General features: G+C 28.5%; 1 protein-coding gene across 1 annotated transcript; it reads left to right on the top strand.

Annotated features, from left to right (window-relative positions):
- Nucleotides 1-451: 451 nt before the first annotated feature.
- LOC113380658 (protein gooseberry-neuro-like) lies at nt 452-11,679 on the top strand (the record flags this gene model as incomplete). Its single annotated transcript, XM_026619817.1, has 2 exons — nt 452-764; nt 11,533-11,679. Coding segments are annotated over 2 exons (460 nt in total), but the record flags the coding sequence as incomplete, so codon positions are not given.
- Nucleotides 11,680-20,115: the final 8,436 nt, after the last annotated feature.

Below are 20,115 nucleotides of genomic sequence, written 5' to 3'. Positions count from 1 at the left end.
AATGAGAAATCTCTTCACTTCAACTCACAGACCAGCTCTAGGGCAGTACTACCCTTTATTATTATATAGTCTTTGTCGCCGATAGCTAATGCGCAATGCGTAACTGCCAATGGCAGTATTACGCTACGTATAAAAAATTTAATAGATGTTTTTCATATCATGTCATAGGCAAATTTAATATAACGTCATAAAACGATAGTGTGAGAACACATCACATGGCAGTTTAGTGTTAAAAAAGCCTTCGTCAACTTTATTTTAATGGCACATTGTTTAGCATTGGTAATTGGCATTGTTGTTTTAGTGCTTTCATATTTGCCTTGAAAATGCAAATTTTATTTTGGAAACTTAATATGGTGAATAAATTATCTGAAAATAAATAATAATATAAAGATGTACAGCAATCTTCCCGATTTGAAGAGATAAAGAATTTATTTTAATTTTCATTTTAAAGGTCAAGGCGAGTGAATCAATTAGGAGGTGTTTTCATAAACGGTCGCCCTCTTCCTAATCACATTCGTTTGAAAATTGTGGAAATGGCAGCTGCCGGAGTTCGTCCCTGCGTAATATCGCGACAACTGCGAGTATCTCATGGATGCGTTTCCAAGATATTAAATCGCTACCAGGAGACCGGCAGCATCAGGCCGGGAGTCATTGGAGGCTCCAAACCCCGAGTAGCTACGCCCGAAGTCGAGGGTAGGATAGACGAATTGAAGAGGAGAAATCCGGGAATTTTCAGCTGGGAGATCAGAGATAAGTTAATCAAAGTGAGTACCAATTGGTCTGGGTAAAATATAATTTGATGATATAGAATTTTTTTATGTGCTTAAGGGTTTTAATGATACAAGTGTAGAAATAAAGCATTTGATTTAGATGAAGAGAAAGAAATTTAATTAAGGACTTTGTCTACATTTATTTTAAAATAAATGCTCGAAAGATTAAGCTACATTTTTTAGGTTTTCAATATTAAACTAGTTTATATTGTTTATCTGTAAAGTATTCATGGAATAAATTTCATTATACGCACGATTAAATTATCTTTACCTTCTGATACTGGACTAATAATACTGAACAAATGCATTTCAATTTATCTATATTTCATTCTCTATTTTATTCTATTTTTAGGAACTAATTGATAATAATTATTTAGATATCTTCTAAATTGTGATTTGCTTAGAATCCTTCTTGATTGTGAACCTGGTATTGTTTATCTTTAAACCAAAATAATTTATCTTGAACAAGCGTTTTGATTCTTTTTTTTAATCGCCATACTCATTCTAATATCTATATTCTATTTGATCACACTATTTTAAACTATAGAGAAAACACTATTAAATAAAATATCAACCGATAAATTTGTAGAGGTAGGTACTCTGGGTAAGGTTGTGCAACTTTTTTTTTGATCATATTATTTTGTTAATTCACCAGTTAGCTGAAAGAAAAGTAAATTGAACCTTTGTTTACGTGGAAATGCTAAACACTGTCTTCAAATTTGATGAATTAGTTATGAAATCAAATAATACAAGAAAAAAATACCCCCTCCGGGACGGGTGCGACAGGCATAAAAATAGGTTAAAAATAATATGTGTAAACACCAGAATGGTTCATACATCTTTTATTATCATTAATAACAATAAAATGTAACACAACACAACATAAACAATTAAACAAATCTTCTGAATAAAATATAACAATATATAATAAAACATAATTTTTTAAACATAGTTAATAAGAATTCTTTGTAAAATCTTTTTTTTTTTCTTATATTGAATTTTCCTTTTCCTTTCTCTCTGGTATTTTTTCTTAGTTAGCTAAATTAGATTTTTTTATCTGTTTAATCTTTACCCAAAATATGCAAGAAATACATGACACAACGTGGCGGAATTAGCTCATGTGTAGCGTTTCCGACTCACGCGCCGAAGGTTCGAAGTTCGAATCCCCGGCATAATATAGAAATTCTGTTAAAAAATAGTTTGAAATAAAAGTTAAAAAATAGTTTGAAATAATGTTAAAAATAGTTTGAAATAGTATTAAAAATAGTTTAACGTATATAAAAAGGTTTGAGAATAAAAATTAAATTGAATAGAAGTAATGAAGATGTGAGAAGATAGAAGATATGATATAATGACAGATAATAAAAGAAGAAAAAAGAAGAATGATGTTATGTTGATGAGTACATAGAATAGGATAGGATATATAAAAATAGGAAGAAGAATAGGATTTATATAAGAAATTGAAATATTGTAATGAAATTAAAATATGTTGTAGGTGGCTAAATGCTCGAGCAAGCGAGGCCAATAAAAATAAAAATAAAAATAAAAATAAAAATAAAAATAAAAAATACATGACACAACCGTACCCTAAAATTTGTCACGACGTCCCTAACGCGTACTTTTGAAAACAAATCATCATTATGACTGAGTGAGATAAATTATCTAACAATAGGTAAAAACTATTTGCTAGTAAATAACTACTAATATTCAGCTTACAAAAAATAAACAAAATTATCTGTGTACCATTAACATTTGTGAATGTGAATTCCAACAAAAAAACTTACTTTTAACTCTATAAAAGCAATGCAGTTTCCAGATCATGACAATATAGGGCGCTGACTCATTGCTATAATGGAAACTTGTTTGAACAATCGTACTTCAACTTTCTCCCTTTGAACCCTATCTCAAAATCAGTATAGCTTAGCTGTTATAACGACTGTCACTATCGTATCCTGGCACAACCGTACCCAGTCTACCCTACTGCATAAAATATAAAATAGTCCTTTAATTACGAAATCCAATTTTATTTAATGTAATAATAAAAAAAGTTTCTTAAATTACACAAAAAATCATTTCCACAAAATTCTAATTTATATTAACTGAGGTAATCAAAAATCATCTATTTTGTCAATATAAGCAAATTTCGCAGAGTTATAGAGCTTTAACTAGACTTATCAAGAGAATAATTCTCGAATTGGTAAAACACCAAAGATATTCACAAGTATTATCATAATATTTATTATTTATATAATCTATAATATTGTTATTAACTTTTTCTATAAATTCGCTAATTACAAAAATACAATTAGAGTTGTTTTCTTTAACGTTATTTAAACATGAACATGTTTATCTCTTGACACAATTTGAGTCACTGTCGATAAAGTTACATAATACAATATAAGTTGTACATGAGGGAATTTTAAAATATTCCTGAACCGTCTTATTTATTTGCTTCATCTCTTAATTATCAAACGCAATTTCATAGTAACGCGCAACCTGTAATTAACCAAGAGAGCAGGGTTGAACTTTGAACGCATGAGCTACTGTATAAATATAGATTTACTATATAGACGTATAATTATTAATGATAATTATCGCTTATGGATAAATTGATTTAAATATATTAATGAAATAATTGGTGAACATAAATATCTACCTTCGTCTATAAATATTTATGAACATGTTCTGATTGTATGTAAATAGATTGGCTTATTATACATCATCTAATAAGTGAACTGCAATAAGTAGTAATTAGGATATTTAAGACATTTAGAGTAAATGATATTCTATTTAGTATCAATTGTAACTCTTATATTATTCATAAGTTCAATAACTGCGAAAAAAATTTAATGGCGTAAACGATGTTTATTCTATTATAAAATGAAAAATCAAGCTATTGTTGTAACTTGTATTGTAAGTAAAATAATTAGATGTAAGTACCATTTTGCCTTAGAAATCAGAGAATATCCAATTTATTATTTTTTTTAAATTCTAGTCCAATTTATTGGTTTTATGTTTGTTTTTTAATAAAATAAAGAGTAGATTTTGATTTTTTATTAATTTTGAAATAAAGCTTGTAGTCTCGATTGTTCATTTATGCTTGATTATTGTATTATCATATACATTGTATATAAGGAATTTTCTATGTCCCTTAGATTATTAGAATTACTCAACACGCCAAAATTAGTTTTATCTTCGAATATAGTAAATGATTATCTATAATTTTGGTTTCAAACCAAAAACTTAACTTTGACTATTCGAGTCAAATTTTAGAATTTTAAATTGAACTTCAAAATTAATTTTAGCTTCCTAACTAACATAGGCTTTCATATAGAAGCAGGTATATTCAAAAAGTAAAAGTATGTATGAGCATACATACATATATTATTTTAATTTCAATGAAAAATTAGAAATTTTTGTTTCTGGCAATCGTTTTTATATTTGAAATAAAATTAGCTTTTACTGATTTACCTTCAATAATATTAATTAAAATTAAACCTCTAACATTAAAATTACATAATTACATCACCAGATTATATTTGTACTTATTTTTACAGTTAAATGTTACATTATGCAATTTTTTTCATACAATTTCACAAATGTTACATTTTTACATTTTTTATTTAATTCCTTCTAGTATCATTAATCATTGGTCTTGATAAATAGCTCTGAAACATAAACCGTGGATAAGTAATTATAATAATTGATAAAATAATTGCAATTAATAAATTTACCAAGTATGTCAAAAATTATAAAAATAAAAATCTATAGACGTCCGATATATAAAATTCAATTGATGTGCTTCCTGAAATTATAATAGTTATTATTAATCATTGTATTCCAATTATTATCTTGTATGAAACAATATGCTAACTTGACGTTTGACTACTATACTGGCCCAAAATTTCAAGTCAGCTTATCAGTTTTAAATTTAAATTTAATTAAAATTAATTTACTTACATACGTTGCCCACAAATACAGCTTGACAATAGTTACAATTTTTTTTATAATATTAAAAAAATGTGTTTTTTTAGGTTTTTAATTTTTTCTTTTGTTTTGTTATATTGATTAGATAAAATTTGTTTTTGAAACTGAGCATAGCTACTTGATATTTTTGTTTTTCCTTTAATTCAATGTATGCTTTGATAAATCGAATATTCAAATTTAAATTTTATATAAATATTGATAATCGCACAATTTTTTAATATCTAGTATTTTTTAAACAGTCACAAATAGTTTAGGTATTTGATGTTCTAAATTGAAAAGTTTCACCTCTGTTGAAAAGCATATAGGTGGTGCTTGTTCCTTCTCTTATTATTTGATAATTTGTTTGATTCAGAATTCAATCCAAGTCAGTGGTTTAATATCTTAAGGCAAATTGCTTATATATAAATATATTTTCCAATTATTATAGACCATTAGGCTTTTCACATTCGCAGAATTCAATAAGCATTTTGAATCATTCAAAACGGTTGATCCGAAAACGTGGACATAAAATTGAATTTTTTATAAACATGCCCACACACCAGATCTGATTATGATGTAGGTGCAAATGACCTAAAAAACTCTTTTTGGACGTCAATATTTGGATATTTTGCTAGAGATAATTTCGAGGATTAGCACTAATACCAAAGATGCATTTCAACTAGCATAACGTAACAAAACTAACAAAATTGAAAGCTATCGTGTTCGCCATTTATTAACGAGTTTAACCATTAAATTTAAAAAATATTACAATTTTTTTCAGATTTTTTTTTAAATTTAATGTTTTTTCTAAGAACTAAAAATATACGTGATGTTAAGTGGGGAAAAGAAGGTAATTTTAAATATCATCATGTTAACTTCATTCGTCTCTATTAACACACCTCATCTGTAATTACTCATTTATAGTCTCTCATTACACTCTCAACAATATTCATCTCTATATGTCGCTGTTTGTCTATCACAATATATAATCTTTTCACCACATATTATTGAAGTAAAACTTCTTTAGGCGCGACTAGGTTGTAAATCCGTAATGCAACGGAAGTGTGTTACAGCAGATAAGATAAAATAAGAGTCGAGTGCCAATGATTCATCATTCGCTCTCGATGATATAATTTCTATACGGGTCGATTATGATTAAGCGTCGTGTATGTGAAAAGAGATCTGTCGTTGTATGCGTACCGATATCAACAAGGAAATTGACATAGATGAATAAACATTTTAAAGTTACATCGTAGTAAAAATCTTGATTTAATGAAAAATGCCTAAATCAAAAGAATATTTTACCCGGTTCCTTGAAAATATTGATTAATAAGATTAATAATTAATAAGCTTATTGATTAGAAATTATTTCTATATTATTCGTAGTTTCTATAAATCTTTGATGTTTTTAAAATGGAAAATATTTCTATAGGCAAGACAGATATTACAGCTACTCAAACAATGAGCTTGTATTGTCAGCAAAATGTATGTTAATTTTATTACATGAAGTTCTTCAAACACAACTACACGATGAGTGAAGTTGCGAAAACAATATTTGTTTAGGCGTTGTTTAACATAATCCACTTTGTGAACAAATTTTATAGAATTTATTAATCAGCAATTAGTTCATTTCTCTAATGAAGGTTTATTTCTAAATGCTAATTACAATGACAAACCGATCATGTCACACTTGAAGTATAACTTCAATTACATTATTGTTTTTAAATATTGTACATATTTTTAATGCTATTATAAATATATAATTTATAATTTATCATTATATTAATGTGTATAATGGTTGACAATAATAAATATGTGTGCATCACGAGTATTACCACATTACCAATAACCATTATTCAAAATTGTTATATGATGTATTTATTTTTACTTAAATGTCATCTTGTATAGTAGCAATAAGTTTTACTTCAATCGCGTGTGAACCTTACGCGCGCTCTTTTTGTTTTGTTATTTAGTTTATATGTCATGCAATAGCATAGCGCCCTCTACATATAGCTAACAACCACGTATCACCAAGGTGAGAGGAGGAGTCTAAAAATCCTTAAAAAAACAATCACGTAATTAATGGACACCCCCTTATTCTTTCATTTATTTTTACCAAATATTGTTTCTACATTGGTGATATCTTCGAACCATGGTTATTGATGATGGAGTTTCAAAAGGCGGAACGGGAATCGTTAGAATGCTCGCTACCGTGCAATGGTCGGAATATTTACAATTTACAATCTGATATATCGGCATCGGCGTGCAACGCAACCGCACCGTGTAATCTCAATGAGCTCTTGCTGTATTATTGGTAAACAAACGATGCAGCCGGAAGGGCCAAGTGTTAAAGAGGCAAAGGAACGATTTCATTTTGCAAAGCAGGGCCGGCGGTGGCGATATCGGTTAGAGCGTGGACTAGCAGCCACTAGTTCCAGGCTCGCTGGATCGATTCCCGCTACCGCCGTAGCCCGACATCAGGCAGCTTTGATGTCAAATTTCCACTTGGGATTATAGATCACAATATAATTCCAAGTGGAAATCGTCCTTCGTGGACATAGCTGCAACATCCAATCATATGCAACTATTAGACGTAAGAGCTAATATCAAAAATATCCCACACATAAGAGAATGGTTAATCGATGGATTGCCTCTCATGAAATAAAAGTAGTATTAAGTCGTTAACCAACAGCTTATAGAACATATAGGAGTTCTGATTGCTGTTCAAACAATAAAATAAAAAAAAAAAAAAAAAAAAAAAAAAAAATTTTGCAAAGCACGTATTCGAGAATTATATTCGAATTCCACCAAAATGATTGACTAAAACCACTCGATATGGTTTAAGTAGATATTAACACAGAGGCTTTGCATCAATTGCTTTGGTTGTTTCTATTGGCTATGGAGAAATCCATTGTCCTTGGCCGTGTCTGTTTTTTTTTTTCAATCTAAACTTAAGCGATCAGAAGAACTCGAGGATTCTACGAGCTGTTTTGATTATTTGACTCAACTACGTCAGTTTTGTAGAACGAAACAATTACTCTATCTCTATGATGTGATGATTTTTTTTTATTAATTTTGCTGAGTAAAGAGTATTTCAAACAGAAAACCAATATCACTACTCCTTGATATCAGGGTACCAGAGGCAGAGGCAGGTACCGAACGTAGGCTTTAATTGAAATACCATAGCTCTAACCACTAATACACAGGAGAGCCCGAGTGTGTGACTTTTATAAGACCAAATGTCCGAGTAGATGCACATTATTGCGCATGGTGGACAATCTCTTTCATAGAGAAAATGTTTCCTACACTACTAATTTTCATGTGTTCTGAATTAAAGTTGAAATGCACAAAAATGGACTATTAACCACTCGATATAGTATAAATAGATTATTGTGCTAACATTGCACCACCATATAATGGTTAGGTTTTTACCGCTGTCACCATGTAATGCTGGAACCACCAATGACACCCCTTTCTGTGTAGAAGGTCTACCGACGATGCCAACTATTTGTAGGTTCTTTCTGCTGCTAATAAAGCTGTTACCAATCTGTGGAGGCTGGTCAGTAAAACAGACGAAGGCGTTTGATGTATTTGTTTATTTCATGATTTCTCGTACACTTCACACACAACTTTAACAACTGAATAATTGAGTATGATTAAAGTATGAAACTTGAACGACGAATAAACTCATACTCATCTTAACTCATAATTTATAGAAAACTAAACTACGACTGACTGCAAATGCGTCATTGCAGACCTTTTGTGTGCTCGCTTCAATGTGACTTTGAAATCCTATATAACATTATTTTGCGACTTGTTTAATGTCGTGGTGTAGTGCAACGCAATAGCTTAACTCACTGTTTTTGCGCATTTATGGCTTAAAAAAGAATTTTATTAATGCTCGCTGGGCTTGTCAAGGATATCTCGAGCTTACAATGTTGTAGCATATGAGTAACTTACTACAAACTGCGTTGTTTGTATTCTGACCATTATAGTGGTTTTTAATATTATTTACAATGACTACGAATGGGTGCATACTCTTTACAATGTATTAAAAAAAAGCCTTTGTATCAATTGTTTTCTTACGCTTGATTGCTGTCTTATTCTTCATATTGTATATGAAGAATTATCTATTTCCTTGGGTATATTAGTCCTATTTGATGATTTTATTTGACCAAATTTACCAAGTGATCAATATTTCGCAATGTTGAACAATCCACAGACTTTTCTAATGGAGAAAATGTTTGCGACATAACTAATTTTATTTAGAGAAAACAGTTGGAACTGCTCTAAAATGTTTGATCAAAAGCTATTCGATATGGTATAAATATGCATTGTACTAACACTATTATTAACCAAAAATGATGTTGCTTGAGAACATCTTTGTTAAGATTAGTGTTACTTATCAAATCTAATTTAGTAAAACAAATATGTTTCACACACCAATATTTACAAAAAATCGAATCATAATGTGGACCATTTTGCACATATTAATCTTTAAAACAAATTGCCTAATCTAGTCAAGATGATTAATTAAGGATTCTCAATTTCTACATATAAGAAGTGAATCATTAAAATAATATCGATGTTTAATATAAGTTTAAAACATATATAAATACTATTTAATCAAACTAAACACTTCTGATTATAAGTACTCATACACATGAATATTTATTTATAAACTTCAAATTGAGTATTTTTATTATTAATTTTTTTATAAATAGTGAATGAAAATATTATATCAATTTATGGTTACAGAAGAAAGACTGCCCTTAAAAAATTATAAAATATTCATGATTAGTGGAAAATATATTTTAATAACATAATCATAATTATGTTTTATATCTTGAAAATTTGTTACCAATATTTTGAGTATAGTTTCTCCTAATAAATATATTTTGAGCTTCAATTTTTTGGTTTGATTTTAACTAGCTTTTATATAGCTAGTTGAAAATGTATTTAGCAAAAGTTACTTGTAATAATTCACCAAATCAAATAAAACTTGGAAAGAAAAGTGTTTCTCTTAATACTTTATGCCATCGGAACACCCACTCAATTATAACGCATAAATATCGACAAAATACGTTCATAAATATTATGCAATATACCAGTTATTATATAGACGCGAATAACATTCAATAAATAAACTCAATATATAAATTCTATTAACAATTGCAATAGCATAAAATAGGAAACTAGTTGTCAATATTACATTAACTCTACTAGAATTATTTAGTTATTTGCTATATTTATTACTACGTTCGTGTGCCATTTACTTATCGACTTGTATTTCCGAATAATATAGCTAGTTCAATAAATATAAATATATCATTATACACACCTTAAGTGAATTTGCGATCGAAATTTCTACTAAATTCATACATTCATTATTCAATAGATTCAGAAATGCGATTTTGATTAGAATTTTTTTAAGTTAACTGGAATGCAACAAATATATGTTTCACTAAGTTTCACAGTAATAACAAAAAAAAAAAAAACTTCTCTAATAATCTGATTATACTACTAACTATTTTGTTTTAATTGAAGTTTAATATTTTCTATCATTTAACTTTATCCAATCGAAAGATAAAAATGTTAAAATTTGAGAATTCACGATTTTCCTGCATTTTCTCATACTCAATATTATAAACAAAAACGATTTCATCATCAAATAAATAAATAATTATTTGATCCTACATACTCTTTTAAACTCAAAATAACAAAACTTATAAAATTAACTTAACAGTATTGAATTCGATTATACTGGTAATGTTTTAATTTAAATATTTTTTGTAATTTTTTAATAGAATATTTGTATTATCTTTGAATTAAATATGTCACAATTTCACTGGTAGAGAAAACTGGGTACGGTTGTGCCAGGATACAGTAGTGATAGATACTATACTGATATTAAGATGGGGTCTAAAGAGAGACTGAGGTGTAGTATGTTTGTTTGAACAAGTTCCCTATAAAATGATCTGTAGGCCGCATTACTTTTAAAAAGTTAAAAATAAATTATTTGTTCAAATTCTTTTAATAATAACTGTTATTTGTATATAGATGGATCACTTTATTTGTTATTTTGCTGAAAATTGAACATTAGTAGTTAATTAATAGCAATTAGTTTTTGCGTACATAATTTAGCTCAGTCATAACAATGATTTGTTTTCAAAAGTGTACGTTGGGTACGATTGTGACACGCGTTGGTAGTATTGTCCTTTCTGGGTGAAGAATAAACAGATAAAGCTAAAACTAACTGAACAAAAAAAATACGAAAGAAAAAGGAAAAGTAAAATTCAATAAAAGAAAAACTTTTTTACCTTATATTTATACCTGTCACAACCGTCCTGGGGCTGTGAACGGTTTATTATTATTTCCACGAAGTCAAATGCTTAAATTACCATTTAGTTTTTTTTCTCCTAGCTAACTGGTAAATTAGTAAAATTATGGTTGCTCAAAAAAGTGCACAACCCCCCTTCTTACTAAGGTATCCCACACTATGTTAAAATTTGCATAACAGATTAGAATTTAAACAGTACGTAGATTTAGAACAGTAAATAAGGAGCTTTTCTTTGAAAGAATTTTTTTAAAATAATTAACTTTGAGATTTAGAGCTAATTTTCAATAATTATACTTGAGACATATCACGAAATTTTGCCATTCAGAAAATTCTTGATCCAAATAAGAAACTTTTAATTAAAATGACTGAATGATAACTGAAACTTTATGATAACTGAATAACTTCGAATGATTGTTTGTTTAATTTGACATTGTTTTTCGAACATTGCCGGCGCAGGAAGGAGTGCCCGACCCGCCGAGCGTGTCCTCCATCAGTCGACTGCTGCGCGGCGGTTCCAGTACGGCTGGCACACGCGCCCGTGACGACCCGGACTGCAGGAAGGACTACACGATACACGGCATTCTGGGCGGTGAGCAATTATAACATTTCATATAACATACATTCGCCGGCTCTTTATATTTATATATATATATATATATATATAAATATATATATATATATTTATATATATATATATATATATCATATATAAATATATACATATATACAGAGTGTGCCAGAACTTAACGTCAAACCAAAACGGGATGATAGTATTGACCTTAACTGTCCTGGAAAAAATATATCTCATGATGTTTGAAAATTATAAGCTATTAAGTGCAACTTAGAGTTTTGGTGAAACTATGACCATGTTTTGGTTATTGTGGTTAATTTTTTTTAAATTTAGTTCATCTAATCTTTGGAACCATAAGAGTAAATAATATTTCTAGGACCATAGTAAAAAATAATAACATATTTGCCCCGTGCTTTCCGGAATTAAGACTTTTTGTTGAACTATGAATTTAAAATTTTTAAAATTGGTCGTCTCCCTTGAAGGCTTCCTTAAACTGAAGTGTATTGGCAAGTATCATCAAAAGTTTGCGCTTTAATCAAAACTGCAAAATGTCAAATTTATAATGATGATAATTTTATTATTAAAAAAATTCGAGTAAAAAAAGTACTCGATAACGACTGATGCATTTCGCTCACATTCTACTCAAATGTTTCTATCTCTCACATTAAAGCTTGAATAAACATTTGAACTGATTGTGAGTAAAATGCACTAGCAAAAATCATGTCAATTTTAGATTTTCATGTTTTTACTCGAAATTGCTCACATATAACCATGATTAAATGCGCCAACATTTGATGAAACTTTCCAATATACTTTAGTATATTTTTTAAAAATTTTAAACTCATAGTTCAATCAAAAGTTTTAATTCCTGTAAACCTTGGGTAATTGTGTTTTTATTTTTTACTCTGGTTTTAAAATTTCCAAACAACGTGAGATATTTTTTAAAAAAAAATTTTCAGGACAGTTAAGGTCAATACTATGACCCCGTTTCAACTTGACGTAAAATTTTGGAACACCCTGCATATATATATTCATATAAAGTCCAGAAATAGCTAGTGAAATAAAACATCCACATACTTCATTTAGAAGGAAAATATTTTTTTACGTTTTAATGTATAAATGTATAAATTTTAATGTAATACAAAAACCAAACTTTAAACATTCGAAACACCAACAAATATTGAAGAGGATGCAAAATAAAAATAAATGTTCACATCATATGTTGCCCACACGATTCGAAACACCAACAAATATTGAAGAGGATGCAAAATAAAAATAAATGTTCACATCATATGTTGCCCACACGATTTAAAAGTCCAAAAACCAATCCAAAACAATTTAATTAATTATTCCAAAGGTACGATTTTAATTAATAATAAATGCCGAGTACAAGAAATATATAAAAATGGGTTTATTATTAAAATAAACCTCATAAAGCTACATACAAAAATATGCTTATAACACTGAGATTATTACATTAAAGTCAATTCTCTTTTTGTGTTGCTTGATTAAATCATTAAATGGATTCTGAAAATATGCCAAGATGACTGTGAAATAAATATTATTAGAATGATGAATAATATTGGATTTATGTGTGAATTAGCATAAACATGAAATGATCTTAGTATTTATCATATATGAATAACAATGCCTCAAAATAATCAAAATGAATATTATTTATTTTTTCTTTTAATATGGATATTACTCGTATAATTTTTTTTAACTAGTGAAGTATGGCTGGATTTTTTTGAAATTGTAACAAAAAAATCCCAAAAGTAATCGTTTCCTCAACACGAGATTTTGGATCATTCAAATTGGTCAAAATGCTTAGTTCTTTCAAAAACTGTCATTTTTTGCATATTTTTCTCGGTATCTCCTAAACGGTTGGACCTGCCTTTGCCAAAAACTAATCACCACTTTTCCCCGCCATTACGAATTGAATGTTTTTGGGCCATTCAAATCGGATGCTCCGTTCTCTCAAAAACTCGATTTCTTCTTTCTGCACTCTATGCTCCGTGTCTCCAAAATGGCTGGACCTGCTTTTGCCAAAAACTAATCAGCATATCTCCCTATCAATAAGAATCGAAGGTTTTTTGAACCATTAAAATCGGTTGATCCGTGCGTCCGAAAACGCGGACAAAAATGCGAACACATAAAACACACACACGCACACACTCCATTTTTTTGAGGAATGCCAAAGTGTTCGAAACCTCTGAAATGTAAAAATATGCAAAAATTTTCATTTTCGAGTTTTGGCCCATTACTATAACTTACCCTACGAGAAGTTGAAAAAAGAATATAAAAAACTCAATAAACTAGTGGGGCATGAGATCATTTCTTAAGACAAATTGCTGGAACTTTTCGTACAATAAATAAAATAAATTAAATTAATTTTTTTGAAAACTTTGAATAAAATATATTTTTGAAAAACTAATGAGCACGTCTAACCGCCAATAGGAATGCATGTTTTTTAAATCATTCAAATTGATTGATCCGTATTCTCAAATCGTCGACAAAAAGTTGTATCCGCATACACATACGAACGCACACGCACACTCCAAATATTATGCCAAAATTTTCAGAAAACTTTGAAAAGTAAAAATATACAAAAAAATATTTTTGCATGAGATCATATTAAAGACAAATTGTGGAACTTTTCGTACAATAAATAAAATAAATTTAAATTAATTTTTTTGAAAACTTTGAATAAAATATATTTTTGAAAAACTAATGAGCACGTCTAACCGCCAATAGGAATGCATGTTTTTTAAATCATTCAAATTGATTGATCCGTATTCTCAAATCGTCGACAAAAAGTTGTATCCGCATACACATACGAACGCACACGCACACTCCAAATATTATGCCAAAATTTTCAGAAAACTTTGAAAAGTAAAAATATACAAAAAAAATATTTTTGATTTTTTTATGTATATACGGGAAGTTAATAATATAGAAGAAAAATAAAGAAAACAATAGAGTTATATTTTAATGACTATAATAATAATAATAATATAAATAAAATGATGGCGTGTTAATGAGTGTCGCGTGAAATAGCAAGGATTTGCTTATCTTCAATTATTTCAAAATTCGGCCATTTCTTAACCTTGATAAATTTTCTCAAGTAACTGAATGAAATAAATAAATATTTTATATATGAATCAATATCTTCCTATCCAGGATACAGTTAGGTTTCTCCATATTCGTTGTCCTTCGGATCACATCCGTTTATCCACCCTTGCTTTCTCGCCGTGGGTGTCCTTGTATCGGCTTTTTTAAGCACTTGTCTGACTTCACTAAATCTGTACCACAATGGTGCTTTGTGCTTTTGTCGGCAACGGACCTTACCTGTCGCATCGTGTCGCTTCCATTGTGATATCATTTTCTTTCAAAAAAAGAGGCCAACATCACTAAGGTCCGCAAGTATTTGGAGCATTATCATCCCCATTGATTGCAAACATCACGATTGAACTCGTTTCCATTCGCACAGGAGTGGAGTTATGTAAAATAATTAATAGAAGTAATTTGACATATCCTTTACATACGAAGTATGATAAGAAAATCATAAAAGTGTTTTGCGGATAAAGTTCATTGAAATATCGATTTTTTTTGTTGTTTTGTATACCCGCAAAATTTGATTTAAATTTCAAATACATAGCATACCTAGCTTTTAATTGATAAATCAACATATTGAACACATGGAATGAAAGTTTTGAAAATACTTAAAACGTGTCATCACATCACTCTAGGTAAAAAGTATTAGCTGATGATACAAACTCTCCCAAGATGCTCAAGTATACTAACATCGAAGAAACTACGAATATCTATATTGAAATTCCTGAGGAATCATGTTCATGCTTTTTTCAGATGTTTCTGATGTGTATCAGCAAAATTTGTTCTGAAACTTCTGATCTAAAGAACCATTGGCTGATGATCTTTTCAGCAACTTGAGGTTGGTCCTGATTTGCTCAGAAAGTGCGTAATTGGTGATAACTTTTGAGAATATAGTTATGACGTTGAAAATTTATGCCCATTGGTTGGTTCTTTACTTCTTACTACTAATACTACTTAATATTTTAAAACTGACTTCGTCTGCTTTTTCATCTAACAGAACTAACCTAAGTATGATAGGTACTTGCCTCTACCTATAAGACATACCTGGCTCATGTGTAAGTATCATATAATCAAAATTGATGATCTCTAATGAGATCACATTTTTTATGTGATGTATCTTCCATATTTCATGATTTTTTTTTATATATATATATATATATATATATATATATATATTATATTAGGTATAGTTTTTACTAGTCCTAATATATATTAAATAAATCATGAAATGAGGAAGTTATAGAAATATATGAGGAATAAACATAAAACATCAATGATTGTAATTTATTATGTATAAAAATGACAGATAAATAAATATGATTTTATAAATTTAAAAAATAACAGAACTCAAGAGAAAGGATCATAGTTATCCATTAATCCAATCAGAATAAACACTATCTTTTTTATAATTATACATTTTTTACAATTTTATCGAGGTCACTTTACAAAGCCAAATTAGGAGTGTCCATGTAATTTCAATTATAAGCTAAATTACTAGGAAATTAATCGCCTGGCTTATTGCAGTAATTAATTTGATCACGATATCTGTTCTGCAACGTGACTTTAATAGAAGTGTTAATAAAATTTTATATGTTTTTAAAAATATTATTTCAAATACAGGTCTGAAAAACATTTTATATTTGTGTTATGAACGCACTGATCCATATAATGGTATAAATTCTTTTTTGTGGAGATTAACATAAAAGACATGTCGTTTATGATCAATTTAACAATTAGGTTCGAATTCTTACCTTTGAGGTAGGCGAAAATATCCTATTCTATACATTATTCAAAAAAAGTGGTTTGGTGTTAAACGATTTTCATGTTTGTAATGTGATCCAAACAATCTTATTTAAAGAAAAGTAACTTTGTCGTTTCTGAATGTTATAAATATGTGTTTAGCTGCATTCAATTGTACAAGAAATTTATATTTTTTTTTTCGAAAATGATAAAAGTTCTGAATATTATTAATTGAAATATAATGTAATCTTATAATTGTTTTTTTTTTTGTAAATGATATCCCGTTTCTTTGAAATTCACATTACAAATGTAATAAAAAATATATTAGATATTATTCATTAATTATTGCAGTGAATATAAAATCTAAAGTATACTTAAATGAAAAACGCATGAAACGAATTCCGAGTAAATTAAACAATGTTTTAATTTAAACATTAAAGATTTTCATTTCATGGTATTAAAAATGAAGCTTTATGGAAATACTTGTAAGAGCTTTATTTAAAATAATAAATATTTTTTGAAAAGTAATAATTGTATTGTATTATATTTTAGTAAGTAGGTACATTTACATTTCAGTAACTTTATTTAATGAGTTATTATTTTTTACAATTCTTGATATTCGTGAATGATTTAATATGAGTTTGGTTATTTATAACTTTTAAAAACAACAAATATATCAAGAGAACATATTTTTCGTAGTCGCAAAATAATATAGAAATAAAAAAACGAAGTTAAGCATTTAATAAAACTGCATAAACTATTGTATAATGAATAACTTTAAGGTATTTTAATAAATTATCCGAATATCAGTTTACCTAAATAGAAAATAACCTAAATATTTAAATAAAGAATTGAATTAATAATTAGATAATATAAAATAATGATTTTTTACGAATATTTTAATAGTTACCAAAAATTATTAATAAATACATTTTGGTTATATATTGCTTAATAAGTATATGGGATGGTATACAATAAAATATATTTTTAATTATTTTATTTAAAAAAAATGTCTCATAATTACCGGATTCTCTAAAAAATTTAAATACTATTTGAATTTTCAGATTTACGTGACCAAATAGATATTTATAAAATATTTTAACAACAAAGTTTACAATTTATGAAAATTAACAAAAAAATAGATTATTCTTTATATATGGAGAATATACAAATATATTTGTACTTATACAGTTGTAAAAACAACTAAAATGAACAACACTCATAACATGGCTTTTATCTTCTACTAATCATTATTTTCTAGTTCAATGACAATAATTGTTATTGAAACGATGCAATAAATTATTTACAAGCAATCAAAGAAACAGCTTTGAAAATTTTTTCTAGTTTTTGTTTCGTAGAATTAATCAGTGTTAATCAATTACCTCGTGTTAATATCAATTTTATGTTGTTGAAATATTTATCCAATTTACATTCCATTTACATGACGGAGTTTACATTTACATATTAATCAGTTGTTAATCTGGCTTCAGGCTAAAACTACTTAAAACATAAACCGCTGATTTGAAATATTGAGTTCTCTTGGCAGTGGGAAACGATTATGACATTATATATCGTTTACCGTAATTTATATGGAAAATGATTCAAATGCATTTTTTACTTGCTTCAGAAAAACTGGTAAATCGTTTATTATAGGAACTTTATGATTTTGCAAATAACATCTTTGCCTGAAAGCTTGTAAATGACTGAAATCTATCAATTGCTGAATAGATGTTATATTGATATTAATTAATTAATTATTAAGTGATTAGTTTTTTGGGTATATATTTTTCAGTTTTTTATAATCAGGGTAGGGCGGGGCACCAAGGTCCAAATGACTTTGAGCAACAATATTGTAAAAACCAAACCAAATATGTCACAACAAACAACTATCTGACTATGTTGAGTAAAACTCCCAGTTAATTCATTACTGTAGAAATGTGTTTTATTTTTTTTTGCTGTTTTTCAAAACTTTGTAAAATGGGAAGGCCAAGGGGCAAACAGGTCTAATGTATCATTTTTAATTTTAAAGGATTTTTTTAAAATAAAAGCTACATTATTCAATCAATGCAAAACATAAATTTCGTGGGTACATTTTTACGGAGATGACACTGTATATAACCTCGATCGGGTATTTTGTCAGAAATATTCATCAAGATAGTTGAAAGAACTATCAAGTTAATGCAATTATTTTTTTAACCTATTTTACTTTCTTATTTACTATTATTTATTTTTACATCTTTTCCAGGATAAAGGTATAGTTGATCCTTTTTGCCCCACCCAAGTGTAAGCTTTTATAGATGTTATATAAAAAATCTGTTGAATTTAACTTAATATGAACAAAACATTTTAGACAACAATTAAATAACGTACACTTAAAAATTATAAGGTCACGTAAACTAAACAACAGTGCTCATAACCAAAACAAATAACGAAAGAAAATACTTTTGTTAGGATTTTCAAATATTGACGTTTATCTCCCAATTGCGAGGTCGTAAAAATCCAGATGATGGCTGGTTATTCATCTTTTTCCCTATACTTTCAAATATTGTTTTTAAAAAATGATTAATTTTCTGGTTTTTGGTAGTGGTCCTTTATATTCTATATTAAATGGCTTTGTTGAATACATACAAAATACTGATTTATAACATATATAAATATATGAAATAATAGAAAAAACATACGAATTACATACAAACATACAAACTTTAATATCAATTGTACCAATTATATTTCACTAATTCAAAGTTATGATAATCAGGTAATAAAAGCCAACAGGCTTGTAGTAAAAAGCTAAAATTAGAGTCAGGGCATGTCTTCGTTACAGAATTTTAACAGAACGTGAACATAATAACATATCGTATAAATGACGAATAATGCATTCATAATATTGCACAATCCGAATAAAGTCCAAATAAAAATCGAGAAAAAATGAAGTCGTCGAGTCGTTCGCCTGGATACAGCCGATCTGGCTGCGGCGGCGTGCGAGCCTCGGAGGAAATTATTGGTTAGGGCACTGGGAACACTAGACAGTATGGCGCGCTGGGCGAAACACTCTCATACGTTCCGAGTTAGTGATGAGAAGATGACCATAAATATATGATACAATTCTCTAGAATAATACAAAATTGAATGAAAATTTATGTTTAGTCCGTGCTTTTAATCAGTTTTACTACCGTTGTAATTTTGTTACGTAGTTATAGAATTTATTAAAACTCTCCTTCGATAATTCTGGTTGTAGGGTTATAATTTAACCCTTGTAGCTGTGGATTGTATTAAACACTGATTTGTTTGTATATTATGTATTTGTTGCAGTTCTAATTACAATCACTGATTTGTTACTAATTTATAATGAAAAAAGATATTTATTTTTATTGGTTATTTACATGTTGTTAAGCGGACTTTTCTTTTAGAAGTGAACCACTAGTTCAATTAAAAACACTCCGCTACTCCCTCTACCAAGGGTAGCAACCATTCCGTGTAAAGCTTAATGCCTTGAAGTTTGTCACCTTCATGGCCAATATGATAAAACGAAAAGACGTCCGAACAACCGACTTATAATTTACGGTCTTTTCATATATGTACTCGTAGGTTAATAGTTAGCTCCTTCATTATGG

The sequence above is a fragment of the Ctenocephalides felis genome, unplaced genomic scaffold, assembly GCF_003426905.1.
Source record: "Ctenocephalides felis isolate EL2017-DRISC unplaced genomic scaffold, ASM342690v1 CF-g0.4_SCAFFOLD_02294, whole genome shotgun sequence".
Classification (NCBI taxonomy): domain Eukaryota; kingdom Metazoa; phylum Arthropoda; class Insecta; order Siphonaptera; family Pulicidae; genus Ctenocephalides; species Ctenocephalides felis.
This window is presented reverse-complemented; position numbering and strand designations above follow the sequence as displayed.